The sequence below is a fragment of the Ammospiza nelsoni genome, chromosome Z, assembly GCF_027579445.1.
Source record: "Ammospiza nelsoni isolate bAmmNel1 chromosome Z, bAmmNel1.pri, whole genome shotgun sequence".
NCBI classification, from domain to species: domain Eukaryota; kingdom Metazoa; phylum Chordata; class Aves; order Passeriformes; family Passerellidae; genus Ammospiza; species Ammospiza nelsoni.
In genome coordinates this window covers 34,394,740-34,417,143 of record NC_080669.1, presented here as the reverse complement: position 1 = coordinate 34,417,143, position 22,404 = coordinate 34,394,740, and the positions used below count along the sequence as shown (strand labels likewise).

At 38.3% G+C, this 22,404-nt stretch overlaps 1 protein-coding gene across 2 annotated transcripts in view; it reads left to right on the top strand.

Moving 5' to 3' along the window:
* The window catches only part of LOC132086619 (transducin-like enhancer protein 4), a 99,039-nt gene that overhangs the window by 9,992 nt on the left and 66,643 nt on the right, over positions 1-22,404 (top strand). For both annotated transcript variants that reach the window (XM_059492435.1, XM_059492433.1), the window contains exon 5: positions 21,910-21,972. In XM_059492435.1, the coding sequence (XP_059348418.1) occupies positions 21,910-21,972 (63 nt within the window). The remainder of the gene's footprint in view (positions 1-21,909; positions 21,973-22,404) is intronic.

The window sequence follows — 22,404 nt, the reverse complement described above, 5'->3', positions numbered from 1 at the left end:
AGTTATACACTTGCTGATCTCATTACCAGTTTTCCTAGAGGAGCTCTTTCATTGCACAAAACAGACATTAGGAAAGTAGAATTAAGACTGCAGAGCTGATTGTAAAGCTGGTTTAAAAATGTTTGGCTGCTTGTCTCAGTCAAGGAAATAACTTCAAACATAAGGATTCAGGCATGTGAAATAATTGCCATTGTAAGCTCCTTAAGATTCTGATTTTGATTTATGTTACAAAATGTGAAGGGCCTGCTTACACCAGTCAATCACATTGAATACCAAAGACTTGGTGAATTAAAACTGATGAAAAAATTTTAGCATCGAGGCTCTCAGACATAGAGAATTCAGAATTGTCAATTTGGTCTTACTTTTTATATTTTTCTTTTATGGATAATTGTAGTGTACTGTTTATGAATGTAATAGAGAATTTGGCTTATCAAAAATGTGGGTCTGTTTGTGTACAGTGCAATTAAAATTGTTAAAAAAGTTACCTTTGTGGTCTGCAGACTGTGTACATCTGTCACTGACTTTCAGAAAACCTGTTCAGCCACAAGGTTCAGTAGGAGCAGAACAAAGATGATAATGTGAAACACGGGCTATATAAACTGATGCTTGCATTAGCCAGGAGGTGACAAAAATGTATTTGGAAGCCAAACCTATCTACATTTAAGAAATGCTCTTCCGTGTCAGAATTGAATGTTCAAGTTAAAAATAAATCTTTGTTTAAAAATGCAAAAATATTAATTGGTTTTAAGAATACCTGTTTGTCTTTCTTTTTATCTGTATTCTTACAAGTTTTGTCTTGCTTCAAAGTAATAGTTTTACAGTTCCAGTGGTATCTAGTGGAACATGTCTCTGCCTATGTCAGGGGGAGTGGAACTAGATGAACTTAAAGATCTCTTCCAGACCACTCTATTCTTAAGTACTTCTCTGAATTTTTCCCCTGATAACTGTTTGTCTTAGTAGTGGCACAACCTCTGTAGTTCAGTGTAGTAGAAATGGTTTTGGGCATAATGTCAAAAGCAGGTGTCCATATTCCTTTTGTTTAAAGAATAGTTTTTAAATATAACTGAAATATGTAACAAATAACAAATAGAACTCTAATAGTGATTTCTTGCCTGTATGGATAGGATTTTGACATAAAAATTGTCTTCCTTAGCCTCAGACAGGTGCATAATGCTCTGGTATTGAACACTGTGGTGTTATGGCTAAGATACTTAAATATGCAAATGTCAGGCAAATCAAAGTTATAGTCCCCATACTAAACTTGAATTGGTCTCTTTATGGTTATGTAGTTGTATGGTATGCTGTATTGCCAACTCCAAATGTTAAATCATGACATTACTGGAATATCATGAGATTGGCTGAAGATTAATAATAAGATAAACATAAGTTTAGAGTTCATTTTACTTCCATTCTCCTTTTAAGCTGCCAAACTGTTAATGTCTCGTGCTTCTTAGATTTCTCGCTTCTTTCTTCCATAGTTGGTTTGTTTTGCAAGTAAGAAGAAAACATACCAAGATTCAGGATAAAGCCAATGGAGCTAAGTATGAGATACAGCTGACAATTTTTTGTTGTAATTTCCTGCTCTCAGAAAATGTGTGAGATGTACTCTTCTAAAGAAAAGTAGTACCAAACTGAAAATATAGAAAGAATCTTTCTGGAACTTCTTGTTAAGTTTTTTGTGTTGTAAGGTGGCAGAGATAGGGTAGTGACAGTTCTTCATGTGTTAGAAGGAAGTGGAGAACATAGTTTTGAGTGGTGATCTTCTAAGTTGGCCTCTCTTTTGGTCTATTTAAATAGCTTCTCTACAGAATCACACACAGACAGAGGTTTTTGACATTTGCTGCATGAGATTTTAATTCTTCAAAGAAGAAAAACTTTTCACTGTTAGTTTGGGATGTGAAACATTTGGCAGTAGGAACATGTGCTTTTCTTTTTTCTCGTGTTTGCTTAAAAAACCTTGGCAGAACACCTCACAATTGAGCAGAAGTAAAAGTTTGTCCCCTTCATGTTAAAAAGAATCTGCATAACACTAGGGACTGCTGCTAGATTTTGTTTGGTATTGTATTACTTAAGTGTGTGCATGTTCTGTATGATTACAGATAGCATTTAATTTTTAAAAATGCTGCTCTGTATCTAAAGTACAGGAAACCTCTTTTGTGTTACTCTGTCTGCTTATGGATGTGGTTTGGCTCTTTAGAACCTGCTCTGACCCTGTTCATGCTTACCCCAGGAAGAAGTGATTGTCCTAGGACTGAGTAGCCAGTGAAGGAGGAGCACTACAGAGAGGGCAGGATGGATCTGCTGCTGACATCACCTGTGTTTCAATTACAGCTGCAGCCCTTGGTGCACATACACTGCAGCAAAAGGGTGCTTCGGAGAGCAAAGGGGATCTTAGCCCCTTGTCTTTTCTGACTTTGAACCCTTTACCAACAAGTCAGAACAAGGCCAATACATGCTTCTCTGCAAATGCTTAATAAAATATGGTGGTACATATTGGCAGTGACAGTAAATGCTTTTGAAATTTAACACTGACCATTTTAATACCAGGAACAACAGCAAAAAGGTATAGCTTGGGTCTTTTGTGTCCTCAAGGCAATTGGTTTCCTCAGAACGCAGGAGTGCCCATGGGGTTACAGCAACAGACTCAGTTGTGGATGAGGGAGGACCTGCTGAACTGGCACAGTGGTGAGATCCTTGTAGAGGGTGGTAGAATGCTTGTTTGATGGTGCACAGACCTCAGACCTGGCAAAGTTAGGCTTACAGGATGTTACTGACAGTTGCTCCATGGCTGAAGCTCTCATTTACCATGTTAACTTGACAGTATTACTTAAAATTATTCATAAGGCAAATTTGAGTGAGCTTTTAGCTGGGGGTTAAGGAAGAGAAAGAAAAAGTGTAATCAAAATGCTTTCTCAAGTCTCTCTGCTTCTTGGCAGGAGAGGTGGATCTTCATTTTTGCACATTCCTTATAATGAGATAGACAATGGGAATTCCAGATGATAACATTTGGATATCTGATTAATCTCTCTTTCTCAGTAATTTATATGTGGTGGTAAACCAATTTCTCCTATATATCATGCCATTCAAATGTTACTTTTAAAAACCAATTGCAGCATGGTGTGATCTTAAGGTCGGGTGTCCGGCTAGCAGGAGGCTGGCCGACACCCAGCTGCAAATGTGTGAGCACCCCTCGGTGTCAGAAGGCTTCGGGCTGTGCTCACAGCGGACGGAATTGCTGCTGGCCGACGAGAGTAAAGAGTCCGGACACTCACTGGGGACTTGTCAGATTTATTATAGAACCCAACGTGACAGCCAGGGAGTGACAGACACCCAGATGTTGAATCTAACATGTCTGCCAGTGAGTGATCTTAAACAAAGGGTGCAGAAGGATTATAAAGGGGGGAGGAATTCAGGGAGAGGATTACAAAGGACCCAATAGGGGAAAGCAAGGGAGTGGATTTAGGATTACGGGCATGAGAGAAAACCCAATAGAAACAATGTAAAGGAGGGGCCCCAGAGCCACAGCCAATCAAGTCTCCCTAAGCACAGAAGATTCTGGCAAACTAGGAGGAGTGGGGAGTGATTGACTGGGCCCAGGGAGGAGAACAAATTCACATATAAGGAAACACAGGGGAGGGGAAATTATATAACAGAGAGGATTGACATAAACTGTGGTGGGAGTAACCAAGGTAACCAAATGACAGACAATACCATGGCGGGAAGAACTGGTGAGGGCAGAACCATTACAGAAAATGGGGGAGTGATACAGAAAATAGGGGAGTAATTAAATAAACTAACAGAACACACTGCAACAACCAGTGGGAAAATAGAGAAATCTTTGAGCAAAGTTTTTATCTTGGATAGCCACTTTTCTCCTTTTCTACCCTTTTATGGGGGTGAATAAGAAGTTCTCAGCCACACTTCATACCTGAAATGATTCTCGACTTCTTTTTGATGACACAGTGCTTTTTTCCAATTACACTTTCTTATTAATAAGTGCAAGGGAGACAAAATAACTAGTGCTGTATTTTCACCTGTCTGCCTTGAGAGGTCCTGTGTTGGGTTTGAAGTGGACTAGCCACCGTCTTGCTGCTTGACAGCCAAGAAGCCACTGGCTGCATGGACTCCATGCGGGTGTTTGAGACCAGCAGCTGAGCCAAACTGTGTCGTGGTTTTGGTTCAGAGGGATGTGAGTTTCCACTGTGTTTTTATGGTGGCTGCAGGAGGAAAAAGTTCAGTACTCGTCCTTCGTGAAGTACTGTGGATCTGCAGAGAAAAGTCCATGTTGCTATTTGTTCTGGTTTTTGCTCTAGATACCTGCTGGTGCTTATCCAGGGGCTTGCTTTCCTCAGATCCAGGGAAGAGGCCATTTTTAATTCAAGGCCTGTAACAAATTACTGGCTGGGGTTACTCCAACTGCAAGTTTTTGAGCTCTACAGCCCTTTACAACAGTCTTGTGACATTTCTGTCTCTCTACTGAATGGTAGTGATATGTACGTGATGGGGCATGATCTAAGATTTAGTTACTTAACATCCATTATTAGATGAGAGATTCTAGAGAATCACTGAATATTGAATGAAGATGTGTTTGCTGTGGAAGGAAGAGGACTCCTTGCAAACCCATGTACACTGTGTAACAAGGTCCATTTATACCTTAACTGTTTTGGAGTAGCCTTTGTCCTTATGCTCCAGAGGTTACCAGAAGATATAGCACCACAGATACTTGAGCTGTCCTCCTGTCTGCTATTCTGTTAATTGTATTTGGAGACTGAAGTTGGAAATAGCAGAGTCAGGTCTTTGTGATAACATTTGAAGAAGGAAAGAAAAGAGCATAAGACCAAACCAGGCCACAACACTTATGCTTTTCCATTTGATGGAGAAGGCAAAGAAAAGGGAATGTTTGGAGGAAGCTGTTTAATTGGTTTTCTTCTATCTCCTACTTCCCTGCAGTGCCATACTTCACTCTGTATGAGAACCATCTACCTTCTTAGTGCCCTCTTTGAAAGATGGCACTCCGCTGATGTGTAAAAGAGAATCAGCTACAGCACCGCTAATGTTGGGTTTCTGTATTTTTGTAGAGCATGTGACTAGATACAAAGTAGGTGCTTCTTGAAATACACATCCACAGTCTTGAATAACACAAGGTTTGGAAAACTTTGGGCAGAAAACACTCCCTGTATGCTTGTCTCAGTGTGATAGCAAAGGATAGATTGTCTATTCTTATACTCAACTTGACCAGTAGACTTTTCTGTCCTGGTTGCAGAAGGCTGTTGCAGTCTGAACATGTTGATTATTTACAGTTTTTATCAATACTTCCTAATTTCTGCTGGAAAGTGTATGTTTTCTTTCTGTCTCTTCTTAAACAATATCTAAAACAACAGCAAAATCAAGCATTGATGAGGCTTTCCTGCTTATTTGCTGTATTAACTATCCTTGGCAACTTCATCCAAATGTCAAGGGACTTTTTATTTTATCAGAGTTATTTTTTTAGGTATTTATTCTTGAAAAGCAAATTGTGTATAAGCTCTTGGTTTAATTAATTCAAGAATGATACCCTGCTTCCTTTGCACCTCCCTGCTTTAAGTCTTTTCTAGAGGTGGAAAACAAAGCTAATAGTGTGTCTTGAATTCGAAGAACATAAATAGAATATTTTCCATTGGTATCTACAAGGCAGTTAGTTTTCTTACCCCCACAAAGTTCCCTGGTTTATCTCTATAGACTAGTGACACCAAAAATGCCTCCTGTTTCAGTTGTTGGCAGCATAACAAAAAGTCTTACCACTGTGTGCCTGTGACATCCTAGAAATTTCTGGGGCATGGTTTCTTTCTGACATTTTTTCTAAAACCACAATCTACCAAGGATGAAAATTGTTCTTGTTCTTAGGTTTGATCATGCATTTAGAGATGGAAAGAGGAACAACACCACAAGACTGTACAAGAAGAGGGCCCCCCGACCATACATGTGGTTGCTTTTTTCTTTCTGAGGTTGTAGGTTTCTGTTTGAGGATGAGTTTTCAAGCATGTATACAAGATGCTTCTAAAACTAACATTAGTAGCCTTGCTATTATACACCTAAAGAGCCTTCGTCCATGGAAAGACATGGGACTTTCCTTTGCAGATACAAATGTCTAGCTTCTTTGCATTTGCAACATTTTTTTCAGATATTCTTTCAGTCAAATGGACATAGAGGCCTTATGAATGTAGGAATTATCTTTTGTCCTTTGTTTAGTTGCTGTTAGCTCTATTTTTGTGCTTGGAACTCAGGTGTATATTTTGTCTGAAGCCTTGATTTTTAACATCTCTTTGTGTAGGTGAAAGAATCCTGGGGTAATCTTAGTTTACACATTTTGAAAGAAAAATGCAGTTGTAAGTATGCACTGCATTAAGGGTCAAGAGGTTTTTTTTCAAGCCTGTGACAGACCTGGAGGGCCTGAAAATCTGTAGACAGAGGAAATGCCTCTCTGTATTAATGTAAAGCAAGGCAGAAAGCTCTCAGGTGGATGAGATGCAGCTGCCAGGATCTGGGGCTTGGGGGGAAGCTGGTGCAAGTTTCTAGACTATGCTGTCAAAGGATTCCTGTGAGACCTTGGATAAGCTACTTCGACTGCTCTCTGCAGCAAGATGGGAGCAATGATGTGGGCACTTTTGCACCACTGGGCTGCAGGACGTGAGCAGATAAATGCTTGATGTGTGTGGTGTGACTCAACATGGTACCAAAGAAATCTGGCACACGTGGAGGGACTTCATAGGAGAATGTTGATGTTGCAGGAGTGGCTGAACTCTCTCATTGCCTGAAGTCACCAAAGTTGGTGCTGTTGGGACACATTGCCTTGGCTTAGTAGTTTCAGAATCACTTTTCAGAGTGGTACCTAATGTTTATATCAAAGTAGAAGCATAGTATGAATTTTTCTTAAACAAGCTGCAGAAGGCAGGACTCTTGATTCATCTCAGTTCAGATGGTTTTTTTTTTTTTGTCTACTAGCAAGACCCATTTTTCTTCTGTCCCAGAAAAATGACTGATATACCCAGCAGAAAACACTCTGGTTTGTGTGAGATTCTTAATGGTCCACTAAAGCTGAAAGAGGAGAGGTGCAGTTTGTGCTATCCCCCCTGGAAAGACTCTGGTCAGCTGGATGATTTGTACTGGGTTACAGTCCCTGCCCAAAACCTATTTACATGGTTTACCCTGTGGTGTTTTTTTTATGTACATTGGTTCTAAGCAGGGACTGGAAAAGAGACTTTCCTTCTTCAAGGGGAGAATTGGGCATATTTCCACTTTTCACAGAAACCTATTAGACAGGGAAAGAGAACTAAAGAAAGAATATAAGTAATGTGTAAATTGGTCCGACTAAGCTCTTTAACCTCTATGCTACGACACAGAAATCTGTCTGATCTCCACTCCTTTTTTTTAATGTGTTGCTGCTGTATTTTATGTCTGAATAAAGTGCTAGCAGAGATTCTCAGCTGTCTGGGGAACATGGCTGGAGAAGGACTGAGTTGCAGGGACAAGGTTTTTGCAGGACTGAGTTGTGAGCTGTGTGAGAAAGAACTCGATAATTTTTAAGCCAAAGACTCAGCAAAGTAACTTCAGTACTGAAGATAGAAACTCGTGTACGCTTTTAATGACTTCATCACTGTGTCATTCCTGAACGGGGAGACTAGGGGCTGAAGACTGTAGTTTGGGATTTTTCTGGTATATGCTCTGGTTTTTTTAGGATGCAAAGCTACATTTACATAGCTGTAAGTAAGGGTCGAAGCCCCCATGTGCTAAGGTATTCTAGAAAATCCTCTTGAGTATCTGTCTCTTGCTAACATTCTGCAGAATTACATGTCTAGTCTGTTAAGATATTTTTAAAAATCCCATTACATATCTTCTGGAGACTTCACCTGTGGCTTTCACTGCTTCAGATCTCTGTCTCTGGGAAGTGGAAGTAATATTGTTTCCTGAAGCATTGCCCTTACCACAGGGGATCGTTTGGAGAGCAAAGCGTTAAGAAACAGGAGGTGAGATGCTATTGCATGGGAGTCACTTAGAAGTGGCTGTGTTTATCCAATAGGGTGGTATGCTTGGGGCAGAGTGCTCTTTCCCAAACAGTTTTGTCCTCCTTTTGTTTCTCATGTGAATTCTGCTACCTTCTGTTCCAGCTGCAATTAACATGTTCGAGTAATGTACCTTTCAGTGGTAGGGCAGCCTGTGGTAGTCCATCTTCTCAGTCCCTGTTCTCCCTTTGGACAATGGGGTAATACTGCTTTTTTACCAGGGTGGGATTTTTTTTGGGAAAACCAAAATTTCTTACTTTGTGGTAGTATTCATGTGACCTGTGTGCATGTGCAACCTTTACAATGCATGTGTAGCTATGCATGAGTGGTTGCAACACAGTGGGATTTTGGTTCTCTGGTACAAGCAATTACATTGTAAAGTTAGGGATAATAGGGAGTTTGATACACTTTTCTGTGCTGGCTGGTTCTATGTGGAACTATGCAGAATTAGTCTGAGGCATGATCTTGGTGTAGCTCTCGAATAGTTTCCCAATCTCTTTTTAAGCATGATTGTATTTTTACCTGCCCACTACACAATGAATTCCTCAAGGCTCTTTCTTGATTTATTTATTGCAAAGGAAGGAAGGTGATGACAATGAGAGATGTCAAAAGATTAGGCAAACCAGCTTCATATTCAGTAGGGAGGATCACAGCTTTGACTGAATCATCACTCCTCACTATATAAATACCCTACCAAGAGAAGCTGTAAATGTAATTTGAGCATAAATGCAAGTTGAACTTCTGAAAAGAAGTACTAGTCTAAGGACTCTCTTCAATACAATATAAAATAAAGGTTTGATATCTGGTTCTCTCTGCAACACTGCTCTGCTTTTCCACTTTGGTGGAGCAGTGGAATTTAGGTGGTAAAGCAGGTCACTTTCTGTATTTAAACATCAGTTTGCTTCTACCTGTTATGGTTACCCTCCTTCAGAAGGGAGTCAACTTTGGATGCAGAACAGCTATGAATTTAATAAAACTATAAAATCTCAGTGTACAGTCTAGGTTAGTCAGTAGAGCTGGAGATTTACAACCATAACACAGGTTCTGCAGTGGATATTGAGAGTGATTTTGTATTGCTTTAGACTGCAGAAAAATGGCATCTATTTTGAATACTTTGTTTGCAGGTACAGAGTTAAAGTGATGTTTGGTGCCTGTGGGTGGTATTTAAGAGTATTACTGAAGTACATGCAGGTGTGCTTGAACAGACTTGCTCAGGTCCTAATAACTGAGAAGCTGGCAAGTTTTGACTGTGCTGAGTATTTATCCAGCTCCTTGGGTTATTCTGTAGCTAGTTTAAAGCAATTTCGGTTTTATGTTCAGGAGCAGAAGTTATACTTGTGATGGTAAAAGTAATTGTATCCCTTGTTGGTGACATAAAAAAGTACATGTTTTCTCACATCTCTTTCCCTTGCTTTCACCCACACTTGCTGTGTTATAGTAGTGAAAATGGACTTATTTCAATATATAATTCAGTAATTTTAAACTGATTTCACTTTATATTGAAGTATACCATTTTCCAGCTTATTCTCACATCTTCACTGAAGCTCACACAAAGGAAGCACAGTCTGAGCTATCTGCTTGTCATCAAACCTATTTTTCATCCTACTCCTCCCAGCATTTTCTGCTTCTTTTGTGAAAAACAGATAATGATTTTACACAAGCAGGTTTGCAAACCATCGGTAGGTAGTTCAGTAATTTTAAGTTTCCTTTCTTGTATATTTCTGGCAAATTTCTAATGCAAACAGAATAGCACATCTAAGTCTCTAATTGTCATGGGAAGCTGCTATTACAAAAAGGAATAATTATCATAGTTTGTGCAAAACAGATTTTTATAAACCAGAATATATCCAACCTTTGTGTATTTTTGTGGGTAAAATGTTAGGATGTGAATGAGTATTTTTCATGTAAATGCTCGCCTGAAACCTTTTTGATTAAAAGAGTGGCAAGATTACAGACCTAGCAAGCTAAATGTGAAATTAACAAGTCCAGAGTCTCGCATTTTGGTAAACCATAGAATTATTCCATGTCAAAAAGCCAGAAATCCATTAAATCCACAGCAGACAGGGCATGCAAATGTGGTTTTGCTGTCTCTCATTCTGTCTGCTATGACTGAAAAAAAATACATTGTTTTGTGAGTGTGGGTTTTTCTTCACACTTTTGATCACAGTATTTAATTTCTTCATTTGACCTGTACTGACTTGGTATGTCTGCCCCTAATTTGCACTAGCTTATATTTATTTATTTATTGTTTTGAATTCACTGTGAAGTTGGATATTGGTGATTTGATTTACCAGATATCTAACAGGTGCTCTAAAGGCTAGTTGAAACCTCAGGCTTAGCCAGTCATGATACTAACCTGAGAGGTGAAAAGATTAGGATATGATTGATACCAGTGTGACTTGGTGGCAGTGTAGTGGAGGAGGTGAACTGGGTGCCTTATCTTGCCCAGGGAACTACTGGTATCTCTAATAAAATGAGCAGCTTGACAGAAATGCTGTTGCATGGTCCCTTAACTGTGCTTTTGTTTCCTGACTCAAAGGAGTGCTCAGAAAAATCTCACCTTTGAGATTTTTTGTGTCGAGGGCTGAAGTCTTCTGTGCACTTTGAGGGCAGAAGACGGCAGTGTAATGTGAGGGGTGATCCTGCATTTGGGTCAACCCTATGGTAGAGTGGTCCTGGGATGGTGTGTATATTTGAAAAAATGTAATTGTTTCATTTGGAAGTGGGCTCTGCTTCCATGTGGATAAATTCATTGCTTAGTTTATCACATGCCCACAAAAATGTTACCAATAGAAGGATGGTGCAAGAAGGGGTAACTGGATTAAGGGCTACTTTTATGGATTAAGGCATTTTCTCTGCCTAGGTGCATCATATTTGGTGAGTGTGTAATCCATGTTTCTGGCCCAGACATATTTATAGTAGAGGATCATGGGTGTGAAACTGGTACAACTTTGTGAAGGAATATTCTTCTGACTAATGACTCTATTAATATGAATATGTTTAAGGAGAACTGCTTTAATCACATGGTTAATCTGTTTAGAGAGTTATTTACCCCCTATATTTCATGTGTTTACCATGTTCTAGATGCTCTTGTTAGAGTTTATAGGTGTAGTATCATGAAAAGCACATTTAACATATGATGTGTCCTGAGTATTTGTCTGGAATTACTGCAGTTCATAGTAGCTCTCCACAAAGGGTGATCCTACAGAAGTTACACACTGGAAAACATTGAATGAAATCTGCATTTCCTAACCAGATAGTTCTTCTTGATCTATTCCTCTTCTGTTCTGCTTTTTACGGCATTGCCTTAAACTTTGCTTTTCTACAAGAAGTTATTTTATGTTGAAATCCATTTTAGATGAAAAGTGTATGAAAACTCCAATAATGCTGACGTAATTTAAAGATAAATGCCATTAGGTGTTGCTTGACTCAGATTCTGTCAGTTCTGGTAGGAGTTTTACTGGGGAAATGCCATTCAAATGAATTGAACACCAAGATGTACTTAGTGTATCCAGCTGTCTTGGACAAGCGAATTTTCGTGAACATATTAAGCATGCACGTCTTACAAATTTGCTTTGCAAATATGTTTTCTTAGGAAGGCTGAAAAGAGAATTGTAAACTACCTGATTATTTTAGAGGTTTTTCCCTAGTGAAACTACCATTTGTTAGGTATTCACATGTTAAAGGCTTAAAAGACTTATTCTTTCATTGTCCTTCACTTAGGAGGAAAAATTGCAAGAAATCGTAATTGCAGAAATGCTGAAATTAGAATAGTTATTTTCAGCAGAGGTAGTTATGATGAAAGACGATTGAAATTATGAGCAATGACAATTCATATCAATATTTTCTTCTTGATAGAAGAAAATATGTGGAACTACGGTCTTTTTGGAACTATGGTCTTTTTTCAGAAGGAACAACCTTCTGAAGAGGTGGTTCCTCTTCAGAAAGCAGTATTCTGTTGTATCAGGAATCCCCTCCTGTTGAGCTGCTTGCAGCAAGTCTTTTACTTTAAAAATGCAAATAGCAATCAGTATCGTCTGAGTGTGAGATGATACTGAAATATGTCAAGTGTGGAATGTCCAGTCTTTGCTTGTTGGCTATTCTGCTCAGCTCCCCAGCTCCATGGCACCATCCCTTGTACCCTTAGGGCAGCATGCTCTAGAGGAAGGGAATTGGGATCCTCACTGGCTGTGTCATCATCATGGTGTAAGCTCCTAATGACAACCTGCTGTGACCTACAGGGCACTGGAAGCTTTTAGCTGGTACTTCTGTAGGTGTGTGGCATTGCCATCTCAAGCATGAGGAAATCATGAGCCAATGCCTGAAGCTGAAACTTGTACTTAAATCTGGAGTAAAAGGAAATGTGTCCTACATATACATTCATGGTATTTTAGTAAACTTCCCCTTGTAGTGTGTTGATTTAACAAACAAAAAACTCTTTAGATCAGAAAGGGAGATAGGTGTCTTAAATGTATTCTGCTTCCTGGATGAACACTATTCCAGCAACTGAGATTTGATAGAGTATGAATCATTTATTTATCTTGAGAAAGAATTAGCAGTTATCATACTTCAGTTGGTTTAAAATGTGAGAGACTAACACATTATTTGAGTTTCTGTCTTTATAAGGATTCCAAATCAAAACTTGAAAATACAATCACCACAGAATCCACTGCACTGATTTTTGATCTCTTTAGAGATGTTAAAATTGTGCTGTTCTGTATTGGCTTAAAAGGGGCAATATTTTTGTCTATTGTTTCAAATACTAAAATCTGTTGTGTTAATCTGAAGAAATTGCATCTGAGTATTGCTCATTTTCATGGTAATGGCTATGAGTTAAAATTTTGTTTGCTTTAAATAAAAACCTTCTATCTTTTAATTTTTGAGCTAACTGACTGCTGTTTCTGATGTATTGAGAAATTGCTGGGTGGGAAGAAGAAACAAATAATTGAAGGTAATACACAGCAAAGTTTGCAAGCACTCAGAATTCTTGTAAACGGAATTAATAAATCCACCAAATAGATTAGTGTTTATTCTTAGTATTTTCTTTTCTGGAAGCAAACACAATCAAGGTGTGATTATCAATGAATCAGACAAACTATGGGCTCCACCTTTCCTAGCCTGTAGGGCTGAAGTAGGCAAAGGAAACCAAAGGTGGAAGAGAAATAGTAGTCTTGTTCCTGATGTAGAAGGACTGTTTCCTGGCTTCCAGATGAGTTTGGAAGAAAATAAACTTGAGTTCAGCAGTCACATTGTATTTCTTGTTTTTATGAGTGACTTCTGATTGCCGCTTTTATCAGTTTGTTGATTAGTTTTATGTAGTTTATTAAAACCTGTAAGACCACAATACTTGCTGGAGAAACTTAATTTTCTTTCCTTGCAGACTGTTGTATGTTGCCACTGGTGGCAGTGTTTTCTGCATGTGTCAGGACTGTAAAGTATAAGTTTTTTAGGTGTAACTGGGTATCTGTCACAGTCTTTGCAGTTGTCGACTCTGGTAGCATGTTGGTATCTAAGTGATCAACATTTGAAGCCTGCTGCTCCAGAGTAAGCAGTGTAGCCATAATACAGAGAGTGGATGCAAGATAACAGGTACCTGTAGCTACTTATGAGTCTTCCTCTATATGTATTTGCAGACAAAAGTGAATTTCTGACAAGGGTCAGAAGTGGACATTGACGGTTTCATTTTGTAGTGGGGAAAATTATTGCAGTGTTTATGGTAACATTATTTTTTAAAAATCAGAACTCTCTTTTGTGAGCACAATATATGTAAATTTTGAAAGTGTGGTTTCTTTTAGATTAAAATGCTAGATATTTTCACCTTTTCAATGAAATCTTACTCCCTTAATATTTTTCCAGAGCAGTTAAAGCCACCATCTCAAGTTAAACACAGACCTATGGAGAACAGGTTTTTGCTCTCTCAATCTTTTCTTGTCTTTGTTTAACTTTTCATGATGTAGCATTAAAACTACTAATCTGTAGTATTCCTTTCTGACTGGTTTTCCTGTCACCCCTGTGAAACAAAGTGTAAAAAATCGTGTGATGTAAATAAATACATAGGAGACTTTTCTTCCCCTAACTAAATTAAAACTAGAGTCTAAAACCAATATATGCATATAGTGCAAGGACAGGCTCAGACTGGCTTGTGCCATTTCCAGCAGGTGCAGAACTGTGGTCAGACTCTTTGGCAAGAGAGTGTGAGGGCAGAAATTGAGTAGTAAAAGATTGTGCATGTGCTATTGTCTTTCAGCAGTTATGGGAAAGATTAAAATGGGAAATTCTGAACTAATTGCAGCTAGGGAACAGATGCAAAATACTGAACTTCAAGCTGAAACTGCCTTAGTGTGGTGCCATAGGTCTGTAAGTTTAAAATTTTTTTTTTCTCTGTATTTTATTTAATTGTTTAAAAATTGATAGAGAGTGGTGGAAAGTTCTCATCCCTATGTAATGAGGACATACTTGGTGAGCTGGGGGTCGGTCTCTTTCTCCGGGCGACAACAGATAGAACACGAGGACACAGTCTCAAGCTGCATCAAGGGAGATGCAAGTCAGAATTAAGAAGGAAGTATTTTACAGAAAGAGTGGTCAGGTACTGGAATCATCTACCCAGTGAGGTGGTGGAGTCATCATCCCTCGAAGAGTTCAAAAAAAGACTGGATGTGGCACTTGCTGCCATGATCTAGTTGAATTGTCAGAACATGGGTTGGACTTGATGATCTTACAGGTATCTTCCAGCCTTGAATTTCTTGATTCTGTGATACTTCACAAAAAAAAAGTATTGCTGTGAAATGCTGAGGATTGCTTGTAGGTGAAGCATAGTACCTTAAAGAGGACTTCGGAGCTCTACTGATGGGAACAGCATTTCCTGTGGCAGTGTCCTTTCACTCATTTCTGTCTGATTTTTCAGCAAGTGTTTCCTGCTGCCTTTGAGGAAGGGAAATTGAAGCCAGTCTTTGTCATTTCAAGTTCCACTTGCAGCCTTTTATTGGATGCTCTGCAGGTACATTTATCAGGGCAGGCCAGGATGCAGCTTCATGGCTGCCTGAGAAACTGAAGCACTTTGGTATTGTCCAGGCTGTGCATTTCTGTTTCCCTGCTTGCTGATGTAAGTTGATTTTAACAAAATACCATCAACTTCATCATGCAACAGGCCTCATGCATTTTTATATGTCACCCTAGTTGACTTGCTTTTAATTGTCTTAATCATGAATGATTCAGGATGTATCCTTTTGTGCTCAGTTCAACTCCGTGTGATTCTTGAGACATTAAATAATAGCTGTGTCTTATCAATTCACACAGCGTAGTATGTACATTAGAAAACTGATTTTGAGAAGTCTTCCACTCCAGTTTATTGCTTATGCTGCTGTTTGTAGTATTTTTTGCAAAATAGACTAATAAATTTACTTTAAAAACACTGAATTAACTTGCAAAGGGAAAGTTACATCACTTTATGAGATTTGATGAGATGTAAAAAAGTTGGTAGGAAAGTGAGGTGGAGAATGGTACTTGTAGTTATTTGGCAGGCTGGTGGTGGTGGTTGCTTGTATGTGCATTGCAAAAATTGTTTTTCCTAAACATCAGCAATTTGGCTTGGTAAAGAAGATATTTTTTATTTAGTGTCCTTCTTACCACAGAAGGTAAGAAGTTCTTTTCCCTCCACTTGCTTTGACTACAAGGGTAGGCTCTTTGTATCTTGGTTTCTAAACACCATTCCTTTAGGGCTGAAAAGAAATTTTATATTCAAGGCTGGTAGTATTTCCTCCAGTTCTGTAGAACTGGAGTAAGCATTTCCTGACAAAAGTCTGTGATTAAAACAAAACACATTCTTCTTTATGAATGAAGAGTTAATTTTCTGTGAAATACTAAGATTAGCTTTTTTGCTTGCTTTATTCAGAATCATGATATGTTTCATACAGTGTAATAATGTTTTTTTGTTCTCACTAATTTGCGAAATACTTGTTTAGGGTGTGTGCATGTGTTCTTGGTAAGCACTTAATAAACTAGATTGATCTTTTTGGCAAAGGCTGCATTGTGTAGAGCAAATTAAACCTGAAATAACAGTTGTTGCAGATTATTTTTCTGAAAGCGTAATTGCATATATTCTTCTTCTTACTGGCTGCTGAAATGGGTTTCCCAATAATGTTTTATTATTCTGGTTTATTTCAACAATACATATATAGTAGTTTTGTTTCCATTCCACTGACAAACCTAGAGCCTCCAGTGGTAATTTTTTACCAGCAATTTTTTATAATTGTAATAACCATGGAACTTTGTGAAATATAGTGGAAATATTTTCCCAAAGTTTATGTGCTATAAATAAAATCCCAATTTTCTTTTTTTCCACAGAATCATTTATGGTTTTTTTTTCTTCCCAGGAAAAAGGGAGTGCAAATAGATATTTTTGAGCAACATATTTATTCTGAACTCTCTATCTATTAGAACATTTCTGAATACTTTAATAACTGGAGTTTATATGACTCTTGCTTCTTTTTTAATCTCCATCAGTGCTAAGAATTGGGACATATGCTAAAATGCTAATTAAGGCATGTGAACATATTTAACTGAGTGCTTATGCCCTATTTTAGCTGTGTGTGGCAAGGGTAAATTGACTTAAACCATTATGTTGCCATCCTGAAAGGGATTTAGGATTCTAATGGTCCATCACATGCTCCTCTTTTCCTGCAGCTGATAGCTGTGGAGCCATGGTTGTGCTCCAAGGACCAGCTTTACTGGGTCACCTCAAGTGGCCTGAGGTATAGTCTCATCTACAGACATTTTTGGACATTTTTCAGAACGCTTTATAGGCACTTCTGAACTTAAGGTGTCAGGTTTTTGGGTGTATTTAGGAAATAAAGTACCATTTAACTTTCAGGTCAAAAAGATTTCACTGTCTGAATCAGAATCTTTTGCTCTTGTGTTGAATCCCTGCAACAATGCTGAAGGGACTGTTAACTGATACGGGTCTTCATAATTTTACTGGGATCAGATTTTGGCACAGTGATTTATTATCATCTCTTCATATGCAGAAAAAAGGAAAAAAGTTAACATTGTAGTTAATAAATACTTAATCTTTCTCTTTTTAAAATGATACCACGTAAGTGTTGATGAAAAGAGATCAAAATTTTTAAAACAGTGTCTTGTAGGTGTCTCCCAAAGGATGCAAACAATTCAGGCTTGCATTACATAAGCAAAAAGGCGATTTGAGCACAAGTCTTTCCTTTCTGCATTTTCTTCATCTTTTCTGGTTCCATGCTGGTTTGTTTTTATGCAAAACCAAGCATCTTTTGTGTTCAGGGAAAGGAGTAATAGAAGTGTCGGTGTTTGTTAACAGATTTGACAAACTGTGGCAGCAAAAGCTATCTTTTTTATATGTTGGCATGAGCAGTCACCCTTTTATTGGGCCATTAATGCTATTTCAGAGCGTCATGCTGTATCCACAGGCAATAATTTAGCAGTTGTTTATCAGGAGCTTTCATAAAGCTTTGAATAGTATTATAACATTCAGTAACACTAACAACAGCATTTCAGAAAACGTGCCAGTTTACATGGGATATCCATGAATATAGTTGTTTGGGAATGCATGACCCACATAACCTATAAATGTAATTGGAATTTACAGTGCTGGCATAGGCTGATGGATAGCAGATTAGACCCCTGATTAACCATGTGATTCACAGGCTGGGAATATATTGTCCTAAGAAAGATTCATTAGATGCAATCAGAATTTCAAGTGGTCAGATGAAATTCAAGTATGCTGTTTGCTTTCCTTCCCCCTAACCTCACCCCCCCCCCCCGCCCCCCCGCCTTGTGTTTTTCTTTTCAGGTTGCCCTTGTACTCATTTATTTATTTATTTTATTTCCAGAGCTGGAAAATACTACTTTGATGAATCTGTTCCTCACCCTAAAGCTGTCTGTCTGTTATTCATCAGAAAGCAGGTCGCAGTTCAGTGAGCAGAAGAAAAGATTTTAATAGAAGCTGTGCCAAGGGCTGTAATGCATCATTTTAGGGCCCTAATTACATTACAATGACAAATATCAATGGTGACAACAGCAATAACCTACATCCTTTAATGGCTATGCTGGAAAAGGAGTTTGGGCTCTGTGCCATCAGATTAGACTTGGTTTCAAAACATAGGCCATTAGAAGTGTGTGTGTCCACAGCGTTGCTGGCTGATAACTGAAGCCCAGTGGAAGGGCCTGTAAATAAATGAAGCCTCTCTAAAGCCTGGTCCTATGGGACAAAAGAGGTAAAATTAGATGACTCTGGAAGCAGCCGTGTTTCCGAGGCAACTTTGACTTTCTGTGTGAGGAATTGGATGCCTGGTTTTATGAAATCATACTTTCTCCTTCTCCTGGCAGTTAGACTGATCATGAAAAACCTATTGACCTGATGCCTAACAGAAAAAAGAAATCCTGAAGTGTTGTTCAAATGTAGGGTTGTAAAAATGTGTGTGAGTAGAAATGTGAATTTGTGCTTTACCTTGTGTCGGAGTTTGTACCTTAGGCAAAGAAGAATGAGTTTCCAGTCTTCCTCCAGGGGTACTAGGAATAGGTCTACTGAGATGCTAATCTGTGTCATCAGTACCTACACCTTCAAGCTTCAGGGCAGCATCTCAAGAATCCCATCCAACTAGCTTCTGGCAGCTAACTCCTTTCTCCTGTATGTTTTGTGGAAGACAATCAAGCCTCTTGCTGTGGCATTATCTCCGGCAGTTAATTGTCGAAACAGTTGAAGTATTGAGACAGAGTGTACTTCATATTTACCACGTGAAAATGCCTGGTGTGATACTTTTACTGGTACAGAGCGTGTACCTTCCTATCATTTGTGCACGTACACAGTGTTTTCCTTTATGCCTTCAGAGTGCATGTGGTCTCCAAAGGTAGGCAGTCCGTGTCTTAGTCATGCTGTGTCTCTTCAGTCTGCTGCTGCTCAGCTGGCCTGTTTCCTTGCTGCCTGAGTTTGGAGGATGATAACTGTATACACAACCATAAAAGCAACTGGGGATGCTTTTTGTTAGGGAAAGTGAAGACTGTTTTAATAAAGAAAAAATGCAAACACTTCGGCATAGCCAGGGCTTTTTGGCTTTGTTGTGATTGGCCTAGCAGAAATGCTGCTGAGGGATGTTTTGACATCACTTGAACCTGTTTTAGCTATTTTTCTTCTCCACAAGATGAGTTGGGTGCTGTCTCCATCAGCTTACTTCCCTGCATACAGCATGCAAGGACTCGTTCTGCACTCCAGTGGGATTGATATAAAGAAATTTATTGCTGTTGTGTAACTGTACGTATTCAGCCACCTGTTTTCAGTTACTTACAGCTTTTTAGAAAACTCTTTTTAGTTGAATATTTCCCAGGTTTGGAATCTGCCAGAGGTGAATTTTTCTATAAATACTGAGTAAATGTATTTCAGCCCACATTGGCCAGAAGAGTGGTAGAAGGGAGGCATACATCTGTTGGGGAGAAGGGAGAGAAGTGATCAAAAGAAAAACATAATAACTGAAATAACTTGAAGTATCTGTGGTTGAGTACCTTACTTGAGAAGAAATGCCTCAAAGTAAATTGAATACAATTATTTTTGTTGACTAACCTATATTCTAGCTGAACGGTAATTTACAGGTTTGATGGGGAAGCCAGTGAAGTTTTACAGCCTGTATTACCCAGGAGGTCAAATAAGACAATTGTAACAGTCCCTTCTGGCCTTAAAATCTATGAATCTACAAGCTTTTTAAAATTAGATGCTGAGCTCATGCATGGCTCTTCGGGCTGGTTTTGTTCTCGGTTCCTTAGCAGTGCAGTAAAGGTATCTAGCTGATGTAGCTGTGGTAGAAAAGGGGTTTTCCAAAGGCTACCCACGGGGAGCTGTGCAGGGCAAGGTTGTGACAGGCATTTTTAAGATGGGAGGAGTTGTTTTGCAGAAGAAGAAAGCATGGTGTGCCTTTTTTTTTTTTTTTTTTTTTTTTTTTTTTTTTTTTTTACATGAAGGCACATGTCTATGTTAAATGGCAGGTCAGAGTGGCTTCAGCTTACCCCAAGACAGGGGCACTGGGGAATTTTCTGCTCATGGAAAAACCTTGAAGAATAGAATGTGTAGTTTTCTCACTGGCTTTAGGGGAGATTTCTCAAAAAATCTCAGGAGATTTCTCAAAAAAAAAAAAAAAAAAACAAACCAAAAAACAAACAGTGTGGCTGGAACCCAAAATTTGGAAATTACTAAGAACCACTAAGAACAGGTACTTTACAGCTGTGCCTTATATTACAGTCTACATTTCCTTAATCAAATGCTGTTGTTCAAGTAATGCTGTATTGGATAGTGTAGCCTTTCTGGCTGAAGCTTAGGTGCACACAACTTGTGACTCCCTGTGCTGCTTCTGTGTAACAAGCAGTTATAAATTTCCTTGTCAACCAGTGTAGTGAATGCTGTCTATTTAAAAGAATATTTAAGTTTTGCCTTGTGATAATATCTGATATTATAGATGTATTTGAAATTTGTGGATAATTTAGATTTTTGCCGAACAGAACATATTATAAAGTATCCTATAAGGTACCTATGCTCCTGAATAAATAGAAAAGATGTATTAAACAAATATGAAAAAAAAATCATTAAAATGCGTAAATTTAATGATATGAGGACTTGCATAAACAGTGAAAACCAGTGAGGAGATACAAGGACAGTTTAACATAGAAATTGCTATATAAATAGTGTATGGGAATCTAGGTGGATTTCACAGAAAGGGAGAAGTGTATTCCAAAATAGTATGTATTAAGTCATGTGTATCACACAGTATGCACAAGGGGGCAGAGTTAGTTTCACATGTGCTCTTACCTCTTACAAACCGTATCTGCTGGTTACATAGCTTTTTAACTGTAATGTTCCTTGAACCCAGATTTATTTTATTTGAACTTCTGACTTTTTAGTGCTGCTTGTGAGCCTTTCTGATCTACAGATTCTTTTCCAAGTGTTTGCTGTTTAAAAGACAGCATAGCAAAAAGGCTGGAAGGTTTGCCTTTAGAAGAAGGAATGCTAAATTGCATGTTAGTATGTCTTTATCCCATAATTCGTGACTTTGCAAGAGGAAAGTCTGATCGTAAAATGAGGAGCTGATCCTGGTTAGAATTTAGTGTAAGAAAATTATGATTTATAGTAGGAAAGCCTGTGTGGCTTTGAATATTCTGCTTCTGGAGCTGTAATTCTTGTGTTATTTAAACAGATCTGCTCTGTCTCTATTGAGATTTTCAGATTAAATACAGAGAATTGATCTCTGATATGAAAATAAAACAATGTGTATTATTAATTTGTGGTTACAGTTGCCACATGAAAGTAGCTACTACTAACCAGGAGAATAGATAACTGCAGAAGTGTGTTACAAGGCTGCAGTATTCCTTCCTGAAATATATGGTAGAATGATTATCAGTAACATTGTATATTGCAATGCTAATGTTCTCATGATACACACTGTTACAAGTAAACGGTGAATTTGTTCCCTTTGTTTACAATGGCATTGCTCTTATTTGAAGTGATCCTTCCTTTTGCGTCATAAGAGAGAGTTCAGTTTGATACAAAGAATTTTGTTTATCTTTTTTGTTACATCTCCTGAAGATTCTGTTCTTTAAATTCCTGTGATTATGTAATCAAAATTAACTACACTTTGTATCAGTTCGAAATAGTGGTTTTAAGGAAAATATTTTAGGCAGAAATTACTAGCTTCCTAAGTACATTTGGATCCCTGTGCAAACACTTTTGTTATTTTGAGAACATCTCTGGGCCAGAGTATGGCCAGAGTTGAAAGAAAACAAATTTCTCTTTAGGGTTCATGGGTGACAGTTGCGTTTGAGAATTTATGTAATTGAACTTCTTTTTTCTTGTGACTTACAGGCAGAAATTGTCAAGAGGCTGAATGCTATATGTGCACAAGTCATTCCCTTCCTGTCCCAAGAGGTAGGTAGTCATTTGTACTGCTTCTGATCTAAATGATTGCATCATTGTATCTATTACAAATGTGGGGCTTTGTGTTGAGACTGTTTCCTTATGGATCTCTTGGCACTTGTAGATGACTTTCCGTTGTGCTGTTATCACTATCATCATTATCTTCAAGCCTATTGCAATATCATTTAAATATATTTATGAAATGGAATGTGTTGTAGTGTCAAAGCAGAATTTTAGTTTAAATACTTTTCTTCAACATACAATGTAGTTTGTCTTGCAGTTATGATTTTGTGGGTCTGAAATCAAAGACAGCTTGCAAAAATGCTAGAAAGGCATAATTTGTGTTCCATCTTTGGCAGTGAACATTAAAGTTCAGCAGAAACTTCTGTTTTGGTACATGAATAGTGATGTTCAACACAGCAGGCATAGAAACACAGTTTTTAT